This window comes from Mus caroli, unplaced genomic scaffold (assembly GCF_978045245.1).
Source record: "Mus caroli unplaced genomic scaffold, Mus_caroli_1 scaffold_5, whole genome shotgun sequence".
Lineage (NCBI taxonomy): Eukaryota > Metazoa > Chordata > Mammalia > Rodentia > Muridae > Mus > Mus caroli.
The window spans coordinates 21,258,884-21,275,903 of NW_028227260.1; the positions used below are offsets into that span (position 1 = coordinate 21,258,884).

The 17,020-nt window shown below is 37.3% G+C and overlaps 1 protein-coding gene and 1 long non-coding RNA gene across 7 annotated transcripts in view; one reads left to right on the forward strand and one right to left on the reverse strand.

Moving 5' to 3' along the window:
- The window catches only part of LOC110286719 (uncharacterized), a 50,407-nt gene extending 36,819 nt beyond the window's left edge, over positions 1–13,588 (forward strand). The window contains exons 6-7 of the long non-coding RNA XR_003835694.2: positions 11,815–11,916; positions 13,504–13,588. This is a non-coding gene — a long non-coding RNA (uncharacterized LOC110286719). The remainder of the gene's footprint in view (positions 1–11,814; positions 11,917–13,503) is intronic.
- Positions 1–17,020, reverse strand: part of Wnk3 (WNK lysine deficient protein kinase 3) — a 135,137-nt gene that overhangs the window by 8,932 nt on the left and 109,185 nt on the right. For 4 of the 6 annotated variants that reach the window (XM_029473229.2, XM_029473231.2, XM_029473230.2 and 1 more), the window contains 4 exons: positions 13,350–13,581; positions 12,841–12,971; positions 11,407–12,023; positions 5,417–5,625 (listed from right to left, as the gene is read on the reverse strand). In XM_029473229.2, coding sequence (XP_029329089.1) covers positions 5,417–5,625; positions 11,407–12,023; positions 12,841–12,971; positions 13,350–13,581 — 1,189 coding nt within the window. The remainder of the gene's footprint in view (positions 1–5,416; positions 5,626–11,406; positions 12,024–12,840; positions 12,972–13,349; positions 13,582–17,020) is intronic. The other 2 variants (XM_029473233.2, XM_021153288.3) reach the window with 1 other exon arrangement.

The window sequence follows — 17,020 nt, forward strand, 5'->3', positions numbered from 1 at the left end:
TCTTATGGAAGAATAGGAAGAAGGATTTCAGGCCCCAAAGGGGATAGGAACTCCACAGGAAGACCAACAGAGTCAACTAACCTGGACCCTTGGGGGCTCTCAGAGTCTGAACCACCAACCAAAGAACATGCACAGGCTGGACCTATGCCTACCTGCACATATGAAGCAGATGTGCAGCTTGGCCTTCATGTGGGTCCTGAACAACTGGAGCAGGGGGCTATCCCAAAAGCTGTTGCCTGTATGTGGGATATATTCTAGCTGGGCTGTCTTGTCTGGCCTCAGTGGGAGAGGAAGCCTCACAGAGAGTTGAAGTACCTGGGTTAGGGATACTTAGGGGAGCCCCACTGGCTCAGAGAAGGGGAGGGGTGACTGGAGAGGCAGTGAGTAGGATGTAAAGTGAATAAATAAAAAATTAAATAAAACAACAACAAAAATTTTAAAATACCCACAGGGCGAAGAATGTGCCTTACTAGTACACGGCTTGTATATAGCATGTATGGCCACAGGTTCAAGCCATGCAAGAGAAGCAGCATCATAGAATGATAAAAATGGAAACAATTGTATGTGTATAGTAAAAGCACTTTTTTTTTAAATGGAGAAAGCAGACTTAGCAAAAGTAATTTGATCATGTTTATGTTCCTCCAGAGGCAGGTCTAGAATACCAACAATTTTCAACAAAGTTCAAGAACATAGAACCACATTTTATTTACATTTTACTAATATTTGTGTTTATGATTAAATTTTTAAGAAAGATCAGGCATTGCAGTAGATACTTCTACTCTCAGCACTGGGGAAGCTGAGGCAGGAACGTTCCAAGTTCACAGCCAGCCTGAGCTATAGTCACTAAAAGTTTTAAGCTCTTTTTGTTCTTAAGCAAGAGGGAAAAAGGAGGTGGGATTGGTTTATAAAAAGAGTGAATGCTAGTGTTCTGGAATAGGATGTGAAACTTGGTGGCTGTTATGTATATAATCACAAGGTCCAGTCCAGATGCCCCCTTTATCTTTTAAGTTACTCTTCAGCCTTGAAAGGGCAGGAAAGCTACAGAGTAAGTTTGGGGGGAAATTAACCTTGTACTACCTAAGTCTGGCACAGGCTTTCCTTAAATAACTAACAGAAATCTGAGCCAAAGGTTAAATTAAAGTAGTAAAGATGACAGATAAAACTATTAATGCTAATGAGCTTTGCAGAACCATCAGCCCTTTCAGCAAAAGTGGGCTTCATGTCCCTAAAAAGGAAGGTAGCTAGCTATTAATATGAATAACCCACATATTCGAGGTATCAGCTGTAGAAAAATTAATAATACAGTTTGTATGAGCAAATGGTTAATACAATGGTTGTATCAAGTCTAGGAAATAGTGTTTTGTAGCCATTTACCCCATCTTTTGGATCACATATTCCCAGACCCTCTTCCACAACATTCCCTGAGATATCGAGGGTGTGGTATAAGTGTACAATATGATTTTGATTTATGTTCTTACTAAGAATGGAGTCTATTGTTTGACATTATTTCCCAAAGTCCTTGAAAATTTGAGTCCAAATGATAGAATCTCTTTTACAAAAATGATCTTTTTGTATTATGGGGATATTTACATCATAATATTATTTATTAATTCAATTTATTAGTGGACATTTATAGAATGAAATAGTTTATTTCAATTTCAGTATGTTTCATTTTTCTATCAATTTTATGGTAGAAAAGGATTTATCTATTTTCAGTACAGATGAACTTTCAAAAGCTAATTAATTTAGAATTCTGGTTATAATAATGTTCTACATGTTATAAATAATTAAGGGCATTTAACTCTGGACCAAAAGACAGAATATAAAGCATTACAGCTGTGTCTAGGAGCTGGAGGCTGTCAATGCAGTGATACACTTATATTGGAAATCCAAAAGTTTCCTTTTGATTGCCCAAGCAAAACACAAACATGTCTTTATATATTTTGTTGCAAAGAGAAAAGCAATTATAAGTTGAATTATAATTGGTCCTTTCAATAGCCTTTGACTCCAAGACATGTTTTCTATAACCTGCTTTGCAAAACAAATCCTATAAATTGAAACTATGAAATAGAATCTCTTTAAAAGTCTTAAATTGCATTGCTACCACAGCTGCCTTGTAAAAAAAATAACAGATGACATTTATTATGAAATAAACAATGTGGTAAAAGCATGTTGAAGAGACAAAAAGAATTGTATTAGTAAATATAACATTGTACTTTGTGCTTATAATTCTTATTCTCTCATCTGATTACAAAGGTGATTAAAAATTCAATAATTACACAAATGATTGGCTTATATAACACATAAAATGTAATGTGTACAATAATAATAGTACAAAGAAAGGAAGGTACATGCACAGTAGAAAATGCATATACCATTGAAATTAAGATAGTGTTATTCTGAACTATATTGCCTTGGATTAAAAAGGTAATTGTAATTTTTATGGCCACCACAGGAAAATAACTAAATATAATAAAAAAAACAAGAGGATTTAAACATTACAAAAAATATCTACTTGGGGCTTGGGAAGATGGCTCAGAACTTATTGTACAGTCATGAAGATTGGAGTCCACATCCCAGCACCCACATAATATGCCACGCATCCAAACATCTGTAATTCCAGCTGTTATGGGAAGCAAGAGAGCAGCACCAGTGAGGCTTGCTGGTTTCCAGCCTATGTAAGGAACCAAGAGCCTCCTCCTTCAAGGGGAATAGATTGGAAAGAGGGTCTCTGTGAGGTGGGGGACCAGTGGGTAGCAGCATTTTATATAAATAAATTAATTAATTAAAAAGAGAAACCATGAGCCTGAGGCTCAGAGGAATAGGTAGAAAGTGGTAAGGAAAACACACACACACACACACACACACACAAATACATGTTTAATACAAAGAAGACAGGCAGGAATCGAACAATAACAAAAAGGTCGTTAGGCACAAAAACAAATAGTAAAATGGTATATAGAAATATAAATTAAATTATATAGAAATGGTTTAAATAACCCAATAAAAAGACAAAGGCTGGAAGACTAGATAAACTATATGAGCAAATTGCATAATGATGTCCATAATAAATACTATTCATATTACAAATATAAAAGTGCTGGAAAGATGGCTTAGTGGGTGAAGGCATTTGCCACCAGACGTGACAACTTGAATCTGATCTTTAGAACCAACTCCTACACCTTATTCTCTGGCATACAAATGCATGCGTGGCACATTTACAGGCACACACATGCACAGAGAGACACACAAAATAATTTAATTAAAAATACATTAAAGTGATGGAACAGGTACAACATGTAAGTAGTAAACTAGAGAAACTGATTGTCTATAATCATATCAGACATATACACTAATGTCAAAAGATACAATAATCACAAATACATGCAGCCAAGTTCCCAAATACACAAAGCAAAATTACAGCATTGAAAAGAAAAGTTCAACAACATCTACTATAACCCACATTAAATAATTGAACAAGCCCAAACCATATGAAAGCCATAGTTTGGGCACAACAGAAAATGTAAATAAAAAGAATCCATTTGAGTAATCTAGGGATGTAGTTTACTAATAGAGCACTTGCCTAGAATGTGCAGGACTTTTGTGGTTCAATGTTCAGCAAACCACAAAATAAATAAGGGAAAAAAAACCAATATCACACAGTGCCTTTTCTATAGTGCTAGCAACTTCAGAGGTTGGGGTGGAGGGATAATTTGAGCTCAGCAAAGGTTGGGGAACATAGGAAGACTTTACCTCTAAATGAACAAAACAAATGTGTAAGCACGCAAGGCATTTGGGAACAAAATGAAACCTAGCTATGAATACATCAGACTGAAGGTCCTATGACTTCTGATACTGAGTCTCCAAAGCTGCCTTCAAGTTCAATTCTGTTTTTAGCAGAATCATTCAAAGTATAGCTCAGCACAGACTGGACCCCAAACTCAACTATCTTCTTGCCTCTACCTCCCCTGTGCTGGGGATATAGGTATATACACCATATGTGACTGGATTTTCCATCATTGACTTTTCTTTACAGCTGAATAAATTTTCACTGAATTGTGTGCCAGTTGGCTTTATCCATTCATCAGCTGATGAACACCTAATATAGTTCTACTTTTCTGAGTGAAGTAGAATAAAAATAGATGTGCAAGTATATAGTATATTGACCTTCACTATGTACATGGAACCAAAGAACCCTGACTTGATGAGTAACTTCTTTATTAGTTAAGTAGTTAGGAGCTGGAGAGATAGCCCAGCAGTTAAGAGCATTTGTTGCTCTTTCAGAGGACCTAGGTTTGCTTCTCACAATCCTTCTTAAGCATAGTTCCAGAAGATCTGGCATTGCCTTCTGATCTCCATGGGCAATAAGCACACCATGGTGTGTATACCCATATATGCAGGCAAACATACACATAAAATATAAATATTTTTAAAAATGCATTTTTCTTTTCTTTATTTTTCTCTTTCCTTCTTATTTAATTTTTTAAATGTGCATTGGTATTTTGCCTGCATGTATGTCTATGTGAAGGCATAAAATCACTTGGAGCTGGATTTAAGTTAAGTTGTGAGCTGCCATATGGATGCTAAGAATTGAACCAGGGTCCTCTAGAAACGCAGCCAGTCCTCTTAACCACTGAGCCATCTCTCTGGGCCCTATTTTAAAAATATTCTTTAAAATAATATATAAAGGTACTGGAGAGACGGCTCAGTGGTTGAGAGCACTGGCTGCTGTTATAGAAGACCAGAGTTTGGTTCTCGGGTGGCTCACACCTGCCTGTTACTCCAACTCCAGGAGATCCAATGTCCTCTTCAGGCATCCATAGGCACCCTTACACAGACACATAGACACCCAGACATACACATAAATGAAAAGAAAATAAATCTTAAAAAGTAATATATAGAGACCACTTAATTCAGAACAACACGAGAGTATTTCAACCAACAAACTTCTGAACCAACTCTAAATATGAGCCTAGTAATTCTCACCAATTGGGATATTTCAGAAACTATGCTGGGGGAAGATGCCAGCATTCTGTCTGTTTTCCAAATGACAACACAAAGCAAACAGTTATTTTTTACTATCTATCATCAGTGATATTCATCATTATTTCATTAAAGGATATTTAGTACCAAAAGATAGGAGTATTTTTAGACCGGTGTGTACATCATTGTTTTATATTTATTTATAATTATTTAGCCTAATTAAAAAACAACTTGTACTATCACTGTTGTACTAATTTTGCTGTTCTTTCACCAAATTTTATTTTTCATGAGACATTTTCTCATTATTTAGCCCAAACTAGATTTGAAGTACAATCTTCTTGCCTGAGTTTCCCGAGTGCTTCAACAACAGGCATGCCATACCATGCCCAGATCTGATTCGGTCTTTAAACAATTACATGTAAGATCGGTTTACCTTTTACAACGAGATTGTCTGAATGTGCCATGGACTGGGGGCGGCTTCGAAGTTTGCTTTTGAAAGATCTTGGCCTGCGTGGCGATGCAGGTGACAAAGGAACCTCTGAAGATTGCGCTTTGCTGTCTTTAGTTGCTCGAAGGCGTTCATAGAGCTCCTGTAGCTCTTTATTCTGTTGTGTTTGAAGACTGACCACCTCTTGAATGTGTCTGAATAGAAATTATGCAAAAATATTAATAACTTTGTTGCCATAAAGACAACTTCAAAAAGTTTATGATGGTACAAATAAAGCTTTAAAAAGCATTACTAATTTTTGTTTGTTTGTTGAGACAGGATTTCTTTGTGTAACAGCCCTGGCTATCCTGGAAGACCAGTAGAACCAGTAGGAAGACCTGTAGACCAGGCTAGCCTTGAACTCACAGAGCCACATGCCTCTGCCTACAAAGCATTAGTATTGGAAATGGTGTAATGCAGATTATATTTACAATTTTAGGATGGAAAATACCTTCCTAAATAATAATACTAATCTATTACAAAGAAAGGATAGACAAACTGATGAGGGCAAATCATTAGTCTCAATAGAGAAGGAGACATAATGAATAGAATTTTAAAGCCAAATAGGTAAATAATATCTTCTTTCTCCTTATTACAGACTATTATTTAGAAGATTTAAATAGCTCCTAAAATCAGTAATGAAAAAAAATTTTAAAGGGTAAAGACTACAAAAGTGGGGCTGGAGAGATAGCTCAGTGGTTAAGGGCACTGACTGTTCTTCCAGGACTAGAGTTCAATTCCCAGCACCCACATCAGGTAGCTCACAACCACCTGTAAGTCCAGCTCCAGAAGATCTAACTCCTCTAGCTTCTGTGGGTATCAGAGAACACACCACACACACATGAAAACATGCACATTTATTAAAAATAAATTTTAATTACAAATAAAAGAAATCTTTAAAAAGAAAAAGAGTTATTTGAAACAAAAAGCGCTATAAATAGCGATGTAAAAAATTAGGAGTGGGTCTTGCTTTGTACTCAGGCTTATGACTCAGCCTTTAAAGTGGCTAGGAAACAGGCATATGTCACCATGCCCAGCTAAAAAATGTTTTAATTCATCTCATTAGCATAATATTAAAAGTTTTGTATCCAATCTGTGTTATTAAGATATAAAGAAATGAGCACATTGTATATTTTGGAATATCAAATGGTCTGGCTTTCCTAGAACATAATTTTTTCAGATTTTTTTTTTTTTGACACAAGATCTTACTATGTAACACTGGTTAGCCTGGAACTCACCAGTTAGCCTTACCTTTGCCTCTACCTCCCAAGTACTGGGATTACAGGCACGAGTAACCAATCTGACATCAAACACAATTTCAACAATTATAAGCTTTAAGAGTACAGACCTTTTAACTGTATACCACAGAAATATCTGTGTGTAAAAAGATAAGTGTCATTTATATAAGCAGATCATGAGGAAGACTGAAAAATCTCTTGAGAAAGGAGTAAATAAACTTGGATACACCCATTAATTGGAATTAAATGCACTGACTCTTTAAAGGTGGATTTATGCAAATATGAACAACAAAAATAGACTACATTTTAAAGCAAAAAATATAGAATAGCATGTTTGTTATTTATTTTACTACTGTAAAGGACAAAAAAAGGATATGCACAGAAAAAGGTCAGCAATATATGTTCCAAACAGTTCACAGTGAGTGCCTCTGAGTAGTGGGGTACAGTATAAGTACAAGGGTTTTTTTTTTAGCTTGCTTTTTCATTATGTTACCTGAATATTATCCTATATATCGCTTTTTTGAGATAGGTTCTTACTACTAATCTTGCTGGCCTGGGACTCACTATGTAGACCAGACTAGCCTTGAGCTCATAGTGATTTGCCCATTTCTGCCTCCTGGGTACTGGGATTAAAGGCTTGTGGCCTGGCCTCAATTTTTGAAATACTTTTTAAATACAAAACTGTACAACTATATAGATTGTTCAAACTAACAGGTAAAAAATCTCAGCTTACAATTGTTGGTCTATAGTGTCTAGTATTGTCTAATAAATTACTATGGACAAACCATACTGACAAAAGAATGCTAAAGGGCTAGGGATGAAGTTCAGGGGTAGTGAGACAGAAGAGGGGAATGGGCATTCATCCCCTTAGCCACTGGCCAGGTTTTAAACACTATTAGAATGTGTTAAAGTATTAATGATAAATTCTTTTGCCTTCCTATTCTAAGAACTCCTGATGTTTGCTTTCCTATTTTAAAAACAAAAACCCCAGTTACTAGGGGACTATGCAATTTGACTCCCTAACTAGTAGCTCTTGGACTCTTCCTTGCTTCCATGGTTGCTTTGAGTACAAAGACTGTCAGCCAGCCAGCTGGGCCATTCTTATGCTAGCACCAGCAGTTTTAAACACCCTACTGATGCCTTGAGAAAATTACACAACAAATTCACCTGATTGCTCTAGCTCCTGGAGTTAGAGGCACAGTCTTAACTAGGACTGTTCTAACAGTGTGTTCTCAGCTTTTTGCTATCAAAAGCATTGCAGAGCTCAGAAGAGTCTGCAAACATTTTCCTTTCTCCCTACAAGGCCAGAAGGGAATACTTTCTGGTGGCCTATCAGAGGGACTGCTGTGGCTGTTGCTAATCGGACAATGCTGTGAAAGGTATGCTGTGTTTTACCCAAATATTCCTCTAGCTATATATGCAGACTGTTAAGATCCTCTTGTTGAATCCTGTGCTAGCTTCTCTGGTGTAACATTAAGCCCAGATAAAGCTTCTCCTGGGTGGTCTTGTCTTGCTTATTTTCAGTAGAATAGGCTCGTCTGAAAACACAAAGAAACAGCAGAGCAAGCAGAGGCAATGGGAGCTGATCAGTGTGCAGGCCTGAGCTATTGAAAGTGGCAAGGCAGTTGGCTGCCTGACAGCTGAAGAAGAGACAGAGTTTGGTTGTCAGTGGGCTGAGCTTCAAAATCAGTAAGATTCAAGTGGTTGGCAGTTGAAGAAGAGGTAGCTCAATACTTCAACTGAGAGGCCAGTCAGGAACTAGGGGGGTGGTGGAAGTTGAAAGGAAAGGGAGCTGAGGCTGAAAAGGATTGAAAGCTAAATATAAAAAAAAAATCAGAGAAAAGAAACTGCTGGTCCTGGTCATTGGACGATTTCCAGAGAGCTGTCAAGACATATGCATGGAGGGTCTCAGAAACCCTACCCTGGGAGCTCTAATACTGGCCATTGCCAAGGGCTGAGGAATTCTGATACCTAAGGCTGCCTATCAGTTGCAATGCCACCTGCTGCCCAGGGCTAAGAAATCCCAACTTTCTGGCCCTGTGTAATAACTCTAGCATTTTCAGAGCTAAGTGTCTTGCTACTAGGCCTGCATCGGACCTGTAAGACCAGAGAGCACCGCTGCCTCCTTCTTCAGCTCACTAGTACCAAACACCAAGAAATTAAAAAAAAAAAATGTCAAGAACCAGTACTTGAAGACCTCATTTTTTTCTTATCCACAGTTTCTATCAGAGTAGAACAAAAGGAGCACAGGCAATTGATTGGTGACAGCAGGGCCCTTGTCTAGCATTGCTCAAGTATGTGTCCAATCCTTAGCACTAGTGGGAAAAGCTGCATAGTAAGACCATATCTTTAAAAAAAATGACAGAATAGATATTTTTGTTTTATTCTTTGCTTTGATATTTGTTTTGAGGTGATGTCATAATATATCTTCTATGTAGAACAGGCTGGTCTCAAACTCAAAGGGATCCACCTGCCTCCCAAGAGCATGGATTAAAGGCATGTGCCATCACACCTGGTTCTATTTTGGATTGATTTTTTTAAAAAGGTTTTTGTTTCCTGTAATCAGGAGGCTGGGGCAGTAGGAACTCAGCAAATTTGAGGCTAGTCTGAGCTACACGGGGCAAGACCATATTTCAAACCATAACAATACTTCATAAAACGTGTGTGTGTGTGTGTGTGTGTGTGTGTGTGTGTGTGAGAGAGAGAGAGAGAGAGAGAGAGAGAGAGAGAGAGACTATATGGCAAAAATGTGTGGGTATCTGTGGAGGCTCTAAGAACTCCTGGAGTTGTAGACCACCAGATATAAGTACTGGGAACTGAAGATCAGGAAGTGCTTTTAACCACTGAGTCATCTCTCCAATCCCAGAATAAAAGGCTCTTTATGAGAATGTGTATTTCCCAACCAAAATCAAGTACTCATAATCAACATAGGCAGCTATAAAAGACAACAGTCACTTCAGAATGATTTAAAAGATGTATTAAATTCCTGTAATCAGGAGGCTGGGGCAGTAGGAACTTGGCAAATTTGAGACCAGCCTGGGCTACATGTCAAGACTATATTTCTTTTCTTTTTTCTTTCTTTCTTTTTTTTTTTTTGAGTTTTTCGAGACAGGGTTTCTCTGTGTAGCTCTGGCTGTCCTGGAACTCACTTTGTAGACCAGGCTGGCCTCGAACTCAGAAATCCGCCCGCCTCTGCCTCCTGAGTGCTGGGATTAAAGGCGTGCGCCACCACGCCCCGCTAAGACTATATTCAAACCAGAACAATACCCCAGAAAACATAACTAGAATACTAACATCAGAAATAAAAAAAACACTTTAAAATGAGTATTGTACCATAAAAATATCAGTATACCTAAACTTCATAGTACTGAATGTACAGAAAAATTAAAATATATGCAATGTAACATCAAACATGTATATATGTATATTTTAGGTAACTTTTGCTGTATTAATTATTATTATTTATATGTGTATGATATGTGTGTTTGTGAAGGTCAGAAGAAAATTTTCAGTAGTTGAGCCTCTTCTTCCACTGTGGATTCTGGGAATTAAACTCTGGCTGCCAGGCTTTCGTGGCACTTTTCAAAGTAGATCGAGAATTTTTTAATGGTACTAACTTCTTTTGTTGTTGGTGGTGGTAATATTGTTGTTGCTATGATAGCACATGCCTATAATTTCAGTCTTTGGGAGGTGGAGGCAACAGGGTCAGGAGTTCAACATCACTTCTACCTTAGTTTAGCAAGTCTAAGGTTAGTCTGGTATATGAAACCAAACACAACATATTAAACAGCACTCAACATGACAAAACATATTGCCATAGTATCATTACTTAAGTGTTATGGTCTCCTTTGCTAAATAACAAGCTTGATCTTAGAAGGATCTTATATTTTCCTAAAGAGAAACTAGTCTCTTCGACTATATAAATTAGCTGTCCACTAATAAAAGGTAAGAATAGTTGTCAATTCTTACTCCAAGAGTCCTAAAGGACAAGGACTGAAAAAGCAAGTGGTCAATATATCTTCCCACGTGCCTGTAATACCATCAAAAAGGAGGCAGAAGCAGGGTGAATCTCCACAAATTTGAAGTCAACAAAGATTATCTCCATAGTGTATTCCAGGCCAGGCAGAACTACATAGTAAAGCCACTCACTGGTTAAGAGCGTTAACTATTCTTCCAGAGGACTTAGGTTCAATTCCTAGAAACCACATAGTGACTCACAACTATCTGTAATTCCTGTTCCAGAGGATCTGACTCCTTCAAAACACCAACATACATAAAGTTAAAATAAATTATTAACACTCCCCCCTCCAAAGAACTGGAGAGATGGCTCACAGTTGAGTACCAGATACTCTTCCACAGGACCTAGGTTCAATTCCCAGCATCCACATGGCAGCTAACAACTGTAACTCCAGTTCTAGGGGGATATCCAACAACCTCTTCTGACCTTCATGGGCACTGCACACACATGCATGCAGGTAAAACACCCAAACACACAAAACAGTTTTTAAAACTAAAAATTATTTTATACACAAAGATTTTTAGTATGCATACATATTTTATAATAGAATTCATTATAGTTTTACCATAGAAAAGTTTTAATCATCAAATGCCACCAATCCTCAATTAGCTACAAAGCAAAAATTGAGTTCTATAACCCCTAAACAATTATATTTGTTACAGAAGAGAGAGCATCCTTACTTTTCTCGTAATCTTTGAAGCTCCACTTTCAAATCCTCGTCCTCAATTTCTGATTCATTGTCACTGCTCATTGGGGAAGATGGAGAATAGAAGAGTGAATTCTGTGTTTGACCATAGGCTTGCTCTTCACGGAGTGGTAAATACTGATCAGCCTCTGGACGAGTTTTTGTCACTGACTTTCCATTACCAGCAAGAGTGGCTGAAAATTCATTTGCACATGTCTGTTTCCCAGGAGTTGACTCATTTTTTTCTTTATCTAACAGTTCAGACCCAGACTGCACACTAAGTTCTGTGGTTGAAGTTACTTCCACATTCTTTTCTGTAGCGACTGAAGAGACACTGGTCTCACAAGCTGTGCTATAAGATAAGATGTCACCTTGTTCAGGATCTCCTTTATCTTCTTTAAAGGTTTCATAAAGAGTTCGTAACTTGCATGAAGAAACTGAAGATTTATGAGTGGGCATGGCAGGCTCCACTTCGATCAACTGCGACACTGCAGCTTCAGCAAAGGTTAGTGCTTGCTCATTAGACTGGACTGGTGTTTTCTTGAATGGCAGTTTGTGTTCTTTCCCAAAAGACATCATTTTTACTGGCTGCTGCTGAGGAACAGTAATCACCTGAAACATAAAAAGGTAAACTTGTCTGGTTCTACCTAATTGTAGGGTAAACCTCATGAGGAGATTCACCATCTAAGGACAGCATAGACAAGTGGAAAAGCTGATTTGACATATATAATACTTGGTAATAACAACACTTATACTGTCTATAGTCAGTCTTTCCATTGGGGCCCTTGGACAGATTAGCTTCATTTTACTTATTCAAATAAAATCCCACTATAAAATTTGCTGAGATTCTAAATGACATGAAATTAAATTAAAGAGGCAGGAGAGATGGAGCAGCAGATAAGAGTATTCTCTGCTTTTCTGTCACCCAAAAGGTGGCTCACAACTATCTGTAACTCCAGCTCACAGGGATCGGATACCCTCTTCTGGCTTCTGTGAGAACCCTCAATGCACACACACACACACACACACACACACACACACACAAATAAAAACAATAAATCTAAAAAAGGGAGATTAAAAATGATGACCCCTAAAATGATTATTTCTGTGTTCTTTTACAACTACTAAAAAATTCTTATACTCTTCCAATTCACCTTCAATGATACAAGGTGAAAAGTTGAAGAAATTTTTATCTTTCTGTATAATATAAATATGTTACATCTTCTATAAATATATAAAGTAATTAGCTATATAAATATTTACAGTTAAAGATCACCACAGATCAATTTCAAATGCTGTCACTTTTTTATAGTGTTGGGGATAGAACCCAGGATGACACATGGTGGGCAAACTCTACCATGAAGCTCTATCACCAGTCCAGTTTCCTCTCATTAGGCACCCAAAGATAAAATCAACCAAAGACACAAACCTGGAACCGACCCCGCTGAAATGATCCACTCATGGCTTTACATCTACTCAAAGCCCTAGTATCAGATGAGAACTCCCGTGTCAGAGGAATGGGATCAGAAGCAATTGCTGATCTTTTATCTTCTGTTTCCACTGTAAGATTTGTCAAATTATAAGCAGAAAAGAGAAAATCATTTTTAAGACAAATTTGTTTACATTAACAAAATGAAGAAAAGCAGAAAGTTTAACCCTTGCTAATAATTAAAAGGTGTTAATGTATAAGCAACATTGTTTAAATCCCTAACTCTAAATCAGACATTGCAAGATTTATCCCAATCTATATGAAATGAATAACTGAAAAACCAAATTAGTTACAAAAGGAAAAAATAAAATGGCAACAACATTAATGGGATATTTAACATACATGTGCTACATGGAAAACATGGCAAGATTTGAGTATGAACGACAAAAAAAAAAAGTAGATGAAAAATGATGTTACCTAGTCTATGGCCCTGACTGTAAGCACACTACCTTGACGGACTTTTGATCTCTTGAAAAAGCTGGTTGACTGCCGTAGCCTGTATGCCCAGCTTTTTAATTTTCGAGTCCAGGATTTCCTGCTAATAGGATTTTTGAGACTAGGACAAGTAAAGCTTAGGCCAAAATATCCACCTCCTGTCTGCAGATGAATGGTTCCATCGCTTGACACAGCAGCAGGATAGGCCTCTGGATCGCCTGGAAGTGAAGCATCTGGGGACATCTCCTAATAGAGACAGAATCAAAGAAAAACAAGGTGATAATAATTTAGGTAAGGCAAATAAGTTTTTGGTATACTGGAGTTTCTTACATGAACTGTTGCAGTAACACTACCATATCAGTCTAAAACTGAAGCCTTGACATTTCTTTGCAATTACTATGTCTTTAAGTAAAACCAAACAGAATATTAATTTTCCAGGCCAAAATTTACATCAACTTTGAAAACTAAAATTTAAAATAAGCTTTTTTTATATGTGCCAAATAACTGAAAATACTATTTTTTGGTTCAGTAGAGACAAGGAATCATGTAAACCAGGTTGTCCTTGATCCAGCTCCCACTGTCTTTACCTCCCAAGGGTATGCAGCACCATGCCTGGATATAAATGCTATTAAATGAAATGTTAGTTTGCTCTCTTACTGTCTAAGAGTTCAAGATGCTAGATATATCATACAATAAAAAACCAAGATATTTTAATGTCACTGTTTGAGTGACAAAGAAATTTGAGTAAATTACTGTGAATTCATGTTCTAAAATTTTTATATTAAACTATGATTGCTATAAAACCAGTATCTTCTTGTCCTCCTACTCTCCTCAAATACCCATAATTACCTTCCTGTGTATGAGTACTTTAAAAATAAAGTATCCATGTCAATTAATAAAAAACTTAATGCATAGAACTGCGGATACTTTGGGGATATAAGAATGGTTACTAATAATAGACTAAAAGTGAGTATAAAATCACATAGGATGGGATATAGCATTCATCTAACGGGAGACAGCAATCCTGCATTATAATAAGTATTATTAACACTTAGAACAAATCAGGAGTTATCAAAGGGAAAATTTTGGACTAGAGATGTTGTTTAGTTGAAAGAGGGCTTGCCAAGCAAGCACAAGATCCTAGGTTTGATTCCCAGAACCACATGAAGTGTCCATGTGGATACAATCATAATCATAGCACTCAGACATTGGCTGCAGGATTATTAGGTAGAGGCAGGTCATCTTTGGTTATGTAGAAAGTTTGAGGCCAGCTTAGGATGCATGAGAGGTTGTCTCAAAAAAGTGAAACTTTGATCAATCAGTAAGCAAGTTTCTGGAGTCCCATTTTGAGTTAGCAACACTACTATTTCACTTAGGACAGAAAAAAATCTTGTAAAATTACATTTCAGAAAGTACTACACTGATCCCATTGAAATTATAGGTAAGATATATTTATATGTAGTAAATAAAACAAGACAGGATATTTAATATAAATTTTAGTTTTTGTGAGCAAGTGAAATACTTAGACACAACAACAAAAAACCTGATATAGACAGAATTCATGACTACACCAAGAAAAGGCAGACCATAATATATGTAGGAACTGTCTCAAGAGACTATACGCTCAGGTTGTAGTATGAGCAGCAACAGAGAAACCTGGGCCATAAAAAGGATGCTTACAAAATTCTACCCCAGCTTTGTCCTATCTGCCTTTTCAATGTGTTATATATTTAAAGATCTTTCTACTTAACTGGCCTTCTTAGATTCCTTGAACAAATTTCTACCTGCAAATGTCACTACTATGTATAAGTCTTTCCCTGATCACTCAATATGGATAATATTCTAATTTTCATAGCCCTTTAGTTAGTTATGTTATCCACAGACTGTTAGAGGGTTTGACTTACTGCTAAAAAGACAGTTACTGAATAAAAGAGTATACTGGTTGAGGTACCAAAGAAAGAACAGCCATTCCAATCCCTTCTCTGCACACCAAGCAAAACAACATCAGAGCATCTGCTCCCAAAATAGAGCATAAAGAAGGAATAGATTTGGGCCAAGAGAGAAGTAAGTGAGGGGCAAAGACAACATCCAACAGGCTTTGTAGACTAGCTACTACAGCTACCCTGGAGTCAGCATTAAAATCTGTGCTGGAGTGAGGGTTCTGTGGTTAAAGGCAACCAGGTATGGTTCTCAGAACCTACATGGTGGCTCACAGCCACTTGTAACTCTAGGAATCGAACACCTCTTCTGATCTCTGTGCATATACATAAACATCAGGCATGCATACATATACATAACACTAGAAACAAATATTTAAAACAACAAAGAATGGATTACAGTTACTAGACATTCAAAAATGTAATCCTCATTGCAAAAATGACTAATACAACAATATAATCTTCTTAAAAATAAAATTATATCATTACAAAATGCACAGGGACAAAGAGAGGAAAGCATGATTTGAAAAGTTAATATAGGAGAAAAATAGGAAATAAACAAATAAGATTATCTTCATTTATAGATGATGAAATTGTATACATAGAAAACCCAAAGCTGGACATTGTGGTATATGCTTTTAATCCCAGCACTCAGATATAGGCAGGTGGATCTGTGAGTTTAAGGTCAACATAATCTATATAGTATGAGACCCTGTCTCAAAGGGAAAAAAAGAAAACTGAGGGTTAGGAGATGGGTTAGTGGGTAAAGCACTTACTAGGAAAGCACAAGGAACAGGGTTCAGACCCTCTGAGAGAAATGTCCAGCTAGACTACTGAAATCAGTGATCCAGCAACAACAGAACATGGTGAAGAGTGATCAAGGACACTGTAGTGGTTTGAGTATGTTTGGCCCAGGAAGTGGTACTCTTTGGAGACAAAGCCTTGGAGTAGGTGTGTCACTGTGGGTGTGAGCTTTAAGACCTTCATCCTCACTGCCTGGAAACTAGTCTTCTCCTATTTATTTGCCTTTGGATGAAGATGTAGAACTCTCAGCTCCTGCTGCACCTGGATGCTGCCATGTTCCTGCCTTGATGATAATGGACTAATCCTCTGAACCTGTAAGCCAGTCTCAATTAAATGTTGTCCTTATAAGAGTTGCCTTGGTCATAGTGTCTGTTCACAGTAGTAAAACCATAACTAAGACAGAAGTTGGTACCAGGAATTGGGGTACTGCTGTGATAGGCCTGACCATGCTATGGGTTAGAAGAATGTAGATTTGGGGATTTTGGATTTGTAAAACAGTGGAATCCATTAAGTTGGACTTAATGGGCTACCCTAGTAGGAATATGAAAGACCTTGTTGCTGAGAGTGACTTGAACTGTGCAGACCTGGCCCAAGAGGTTTCAGTGGAGAAGAATTTCAGTATGTGGTCTAGAGACTGTTGTGGTATTTTGGTGAAGAATGTGGCTGCTTTTTGTCATTGTCCAAGGAGTCTGCCTGAGGCTAAGGTAAAGATTTAGATTAACTGAGATTTAGATTAATTGCTTTGAAAAAGGAAGTCTTGGGCTGGCAAGATGACTCAGAGGGTAAGAGCACTGACTGCTCTTCTAAAGGTCCTGAATTCAAATCCCAGCAACCACATGGTGGCTCACAACTACCTATAATGAGATCTGACACCTTCTTCTGGTACATCTGAAGTCAGCTACAGTGTACTTATGTATAATAATAAATAAATCTTTAGGCCAGAG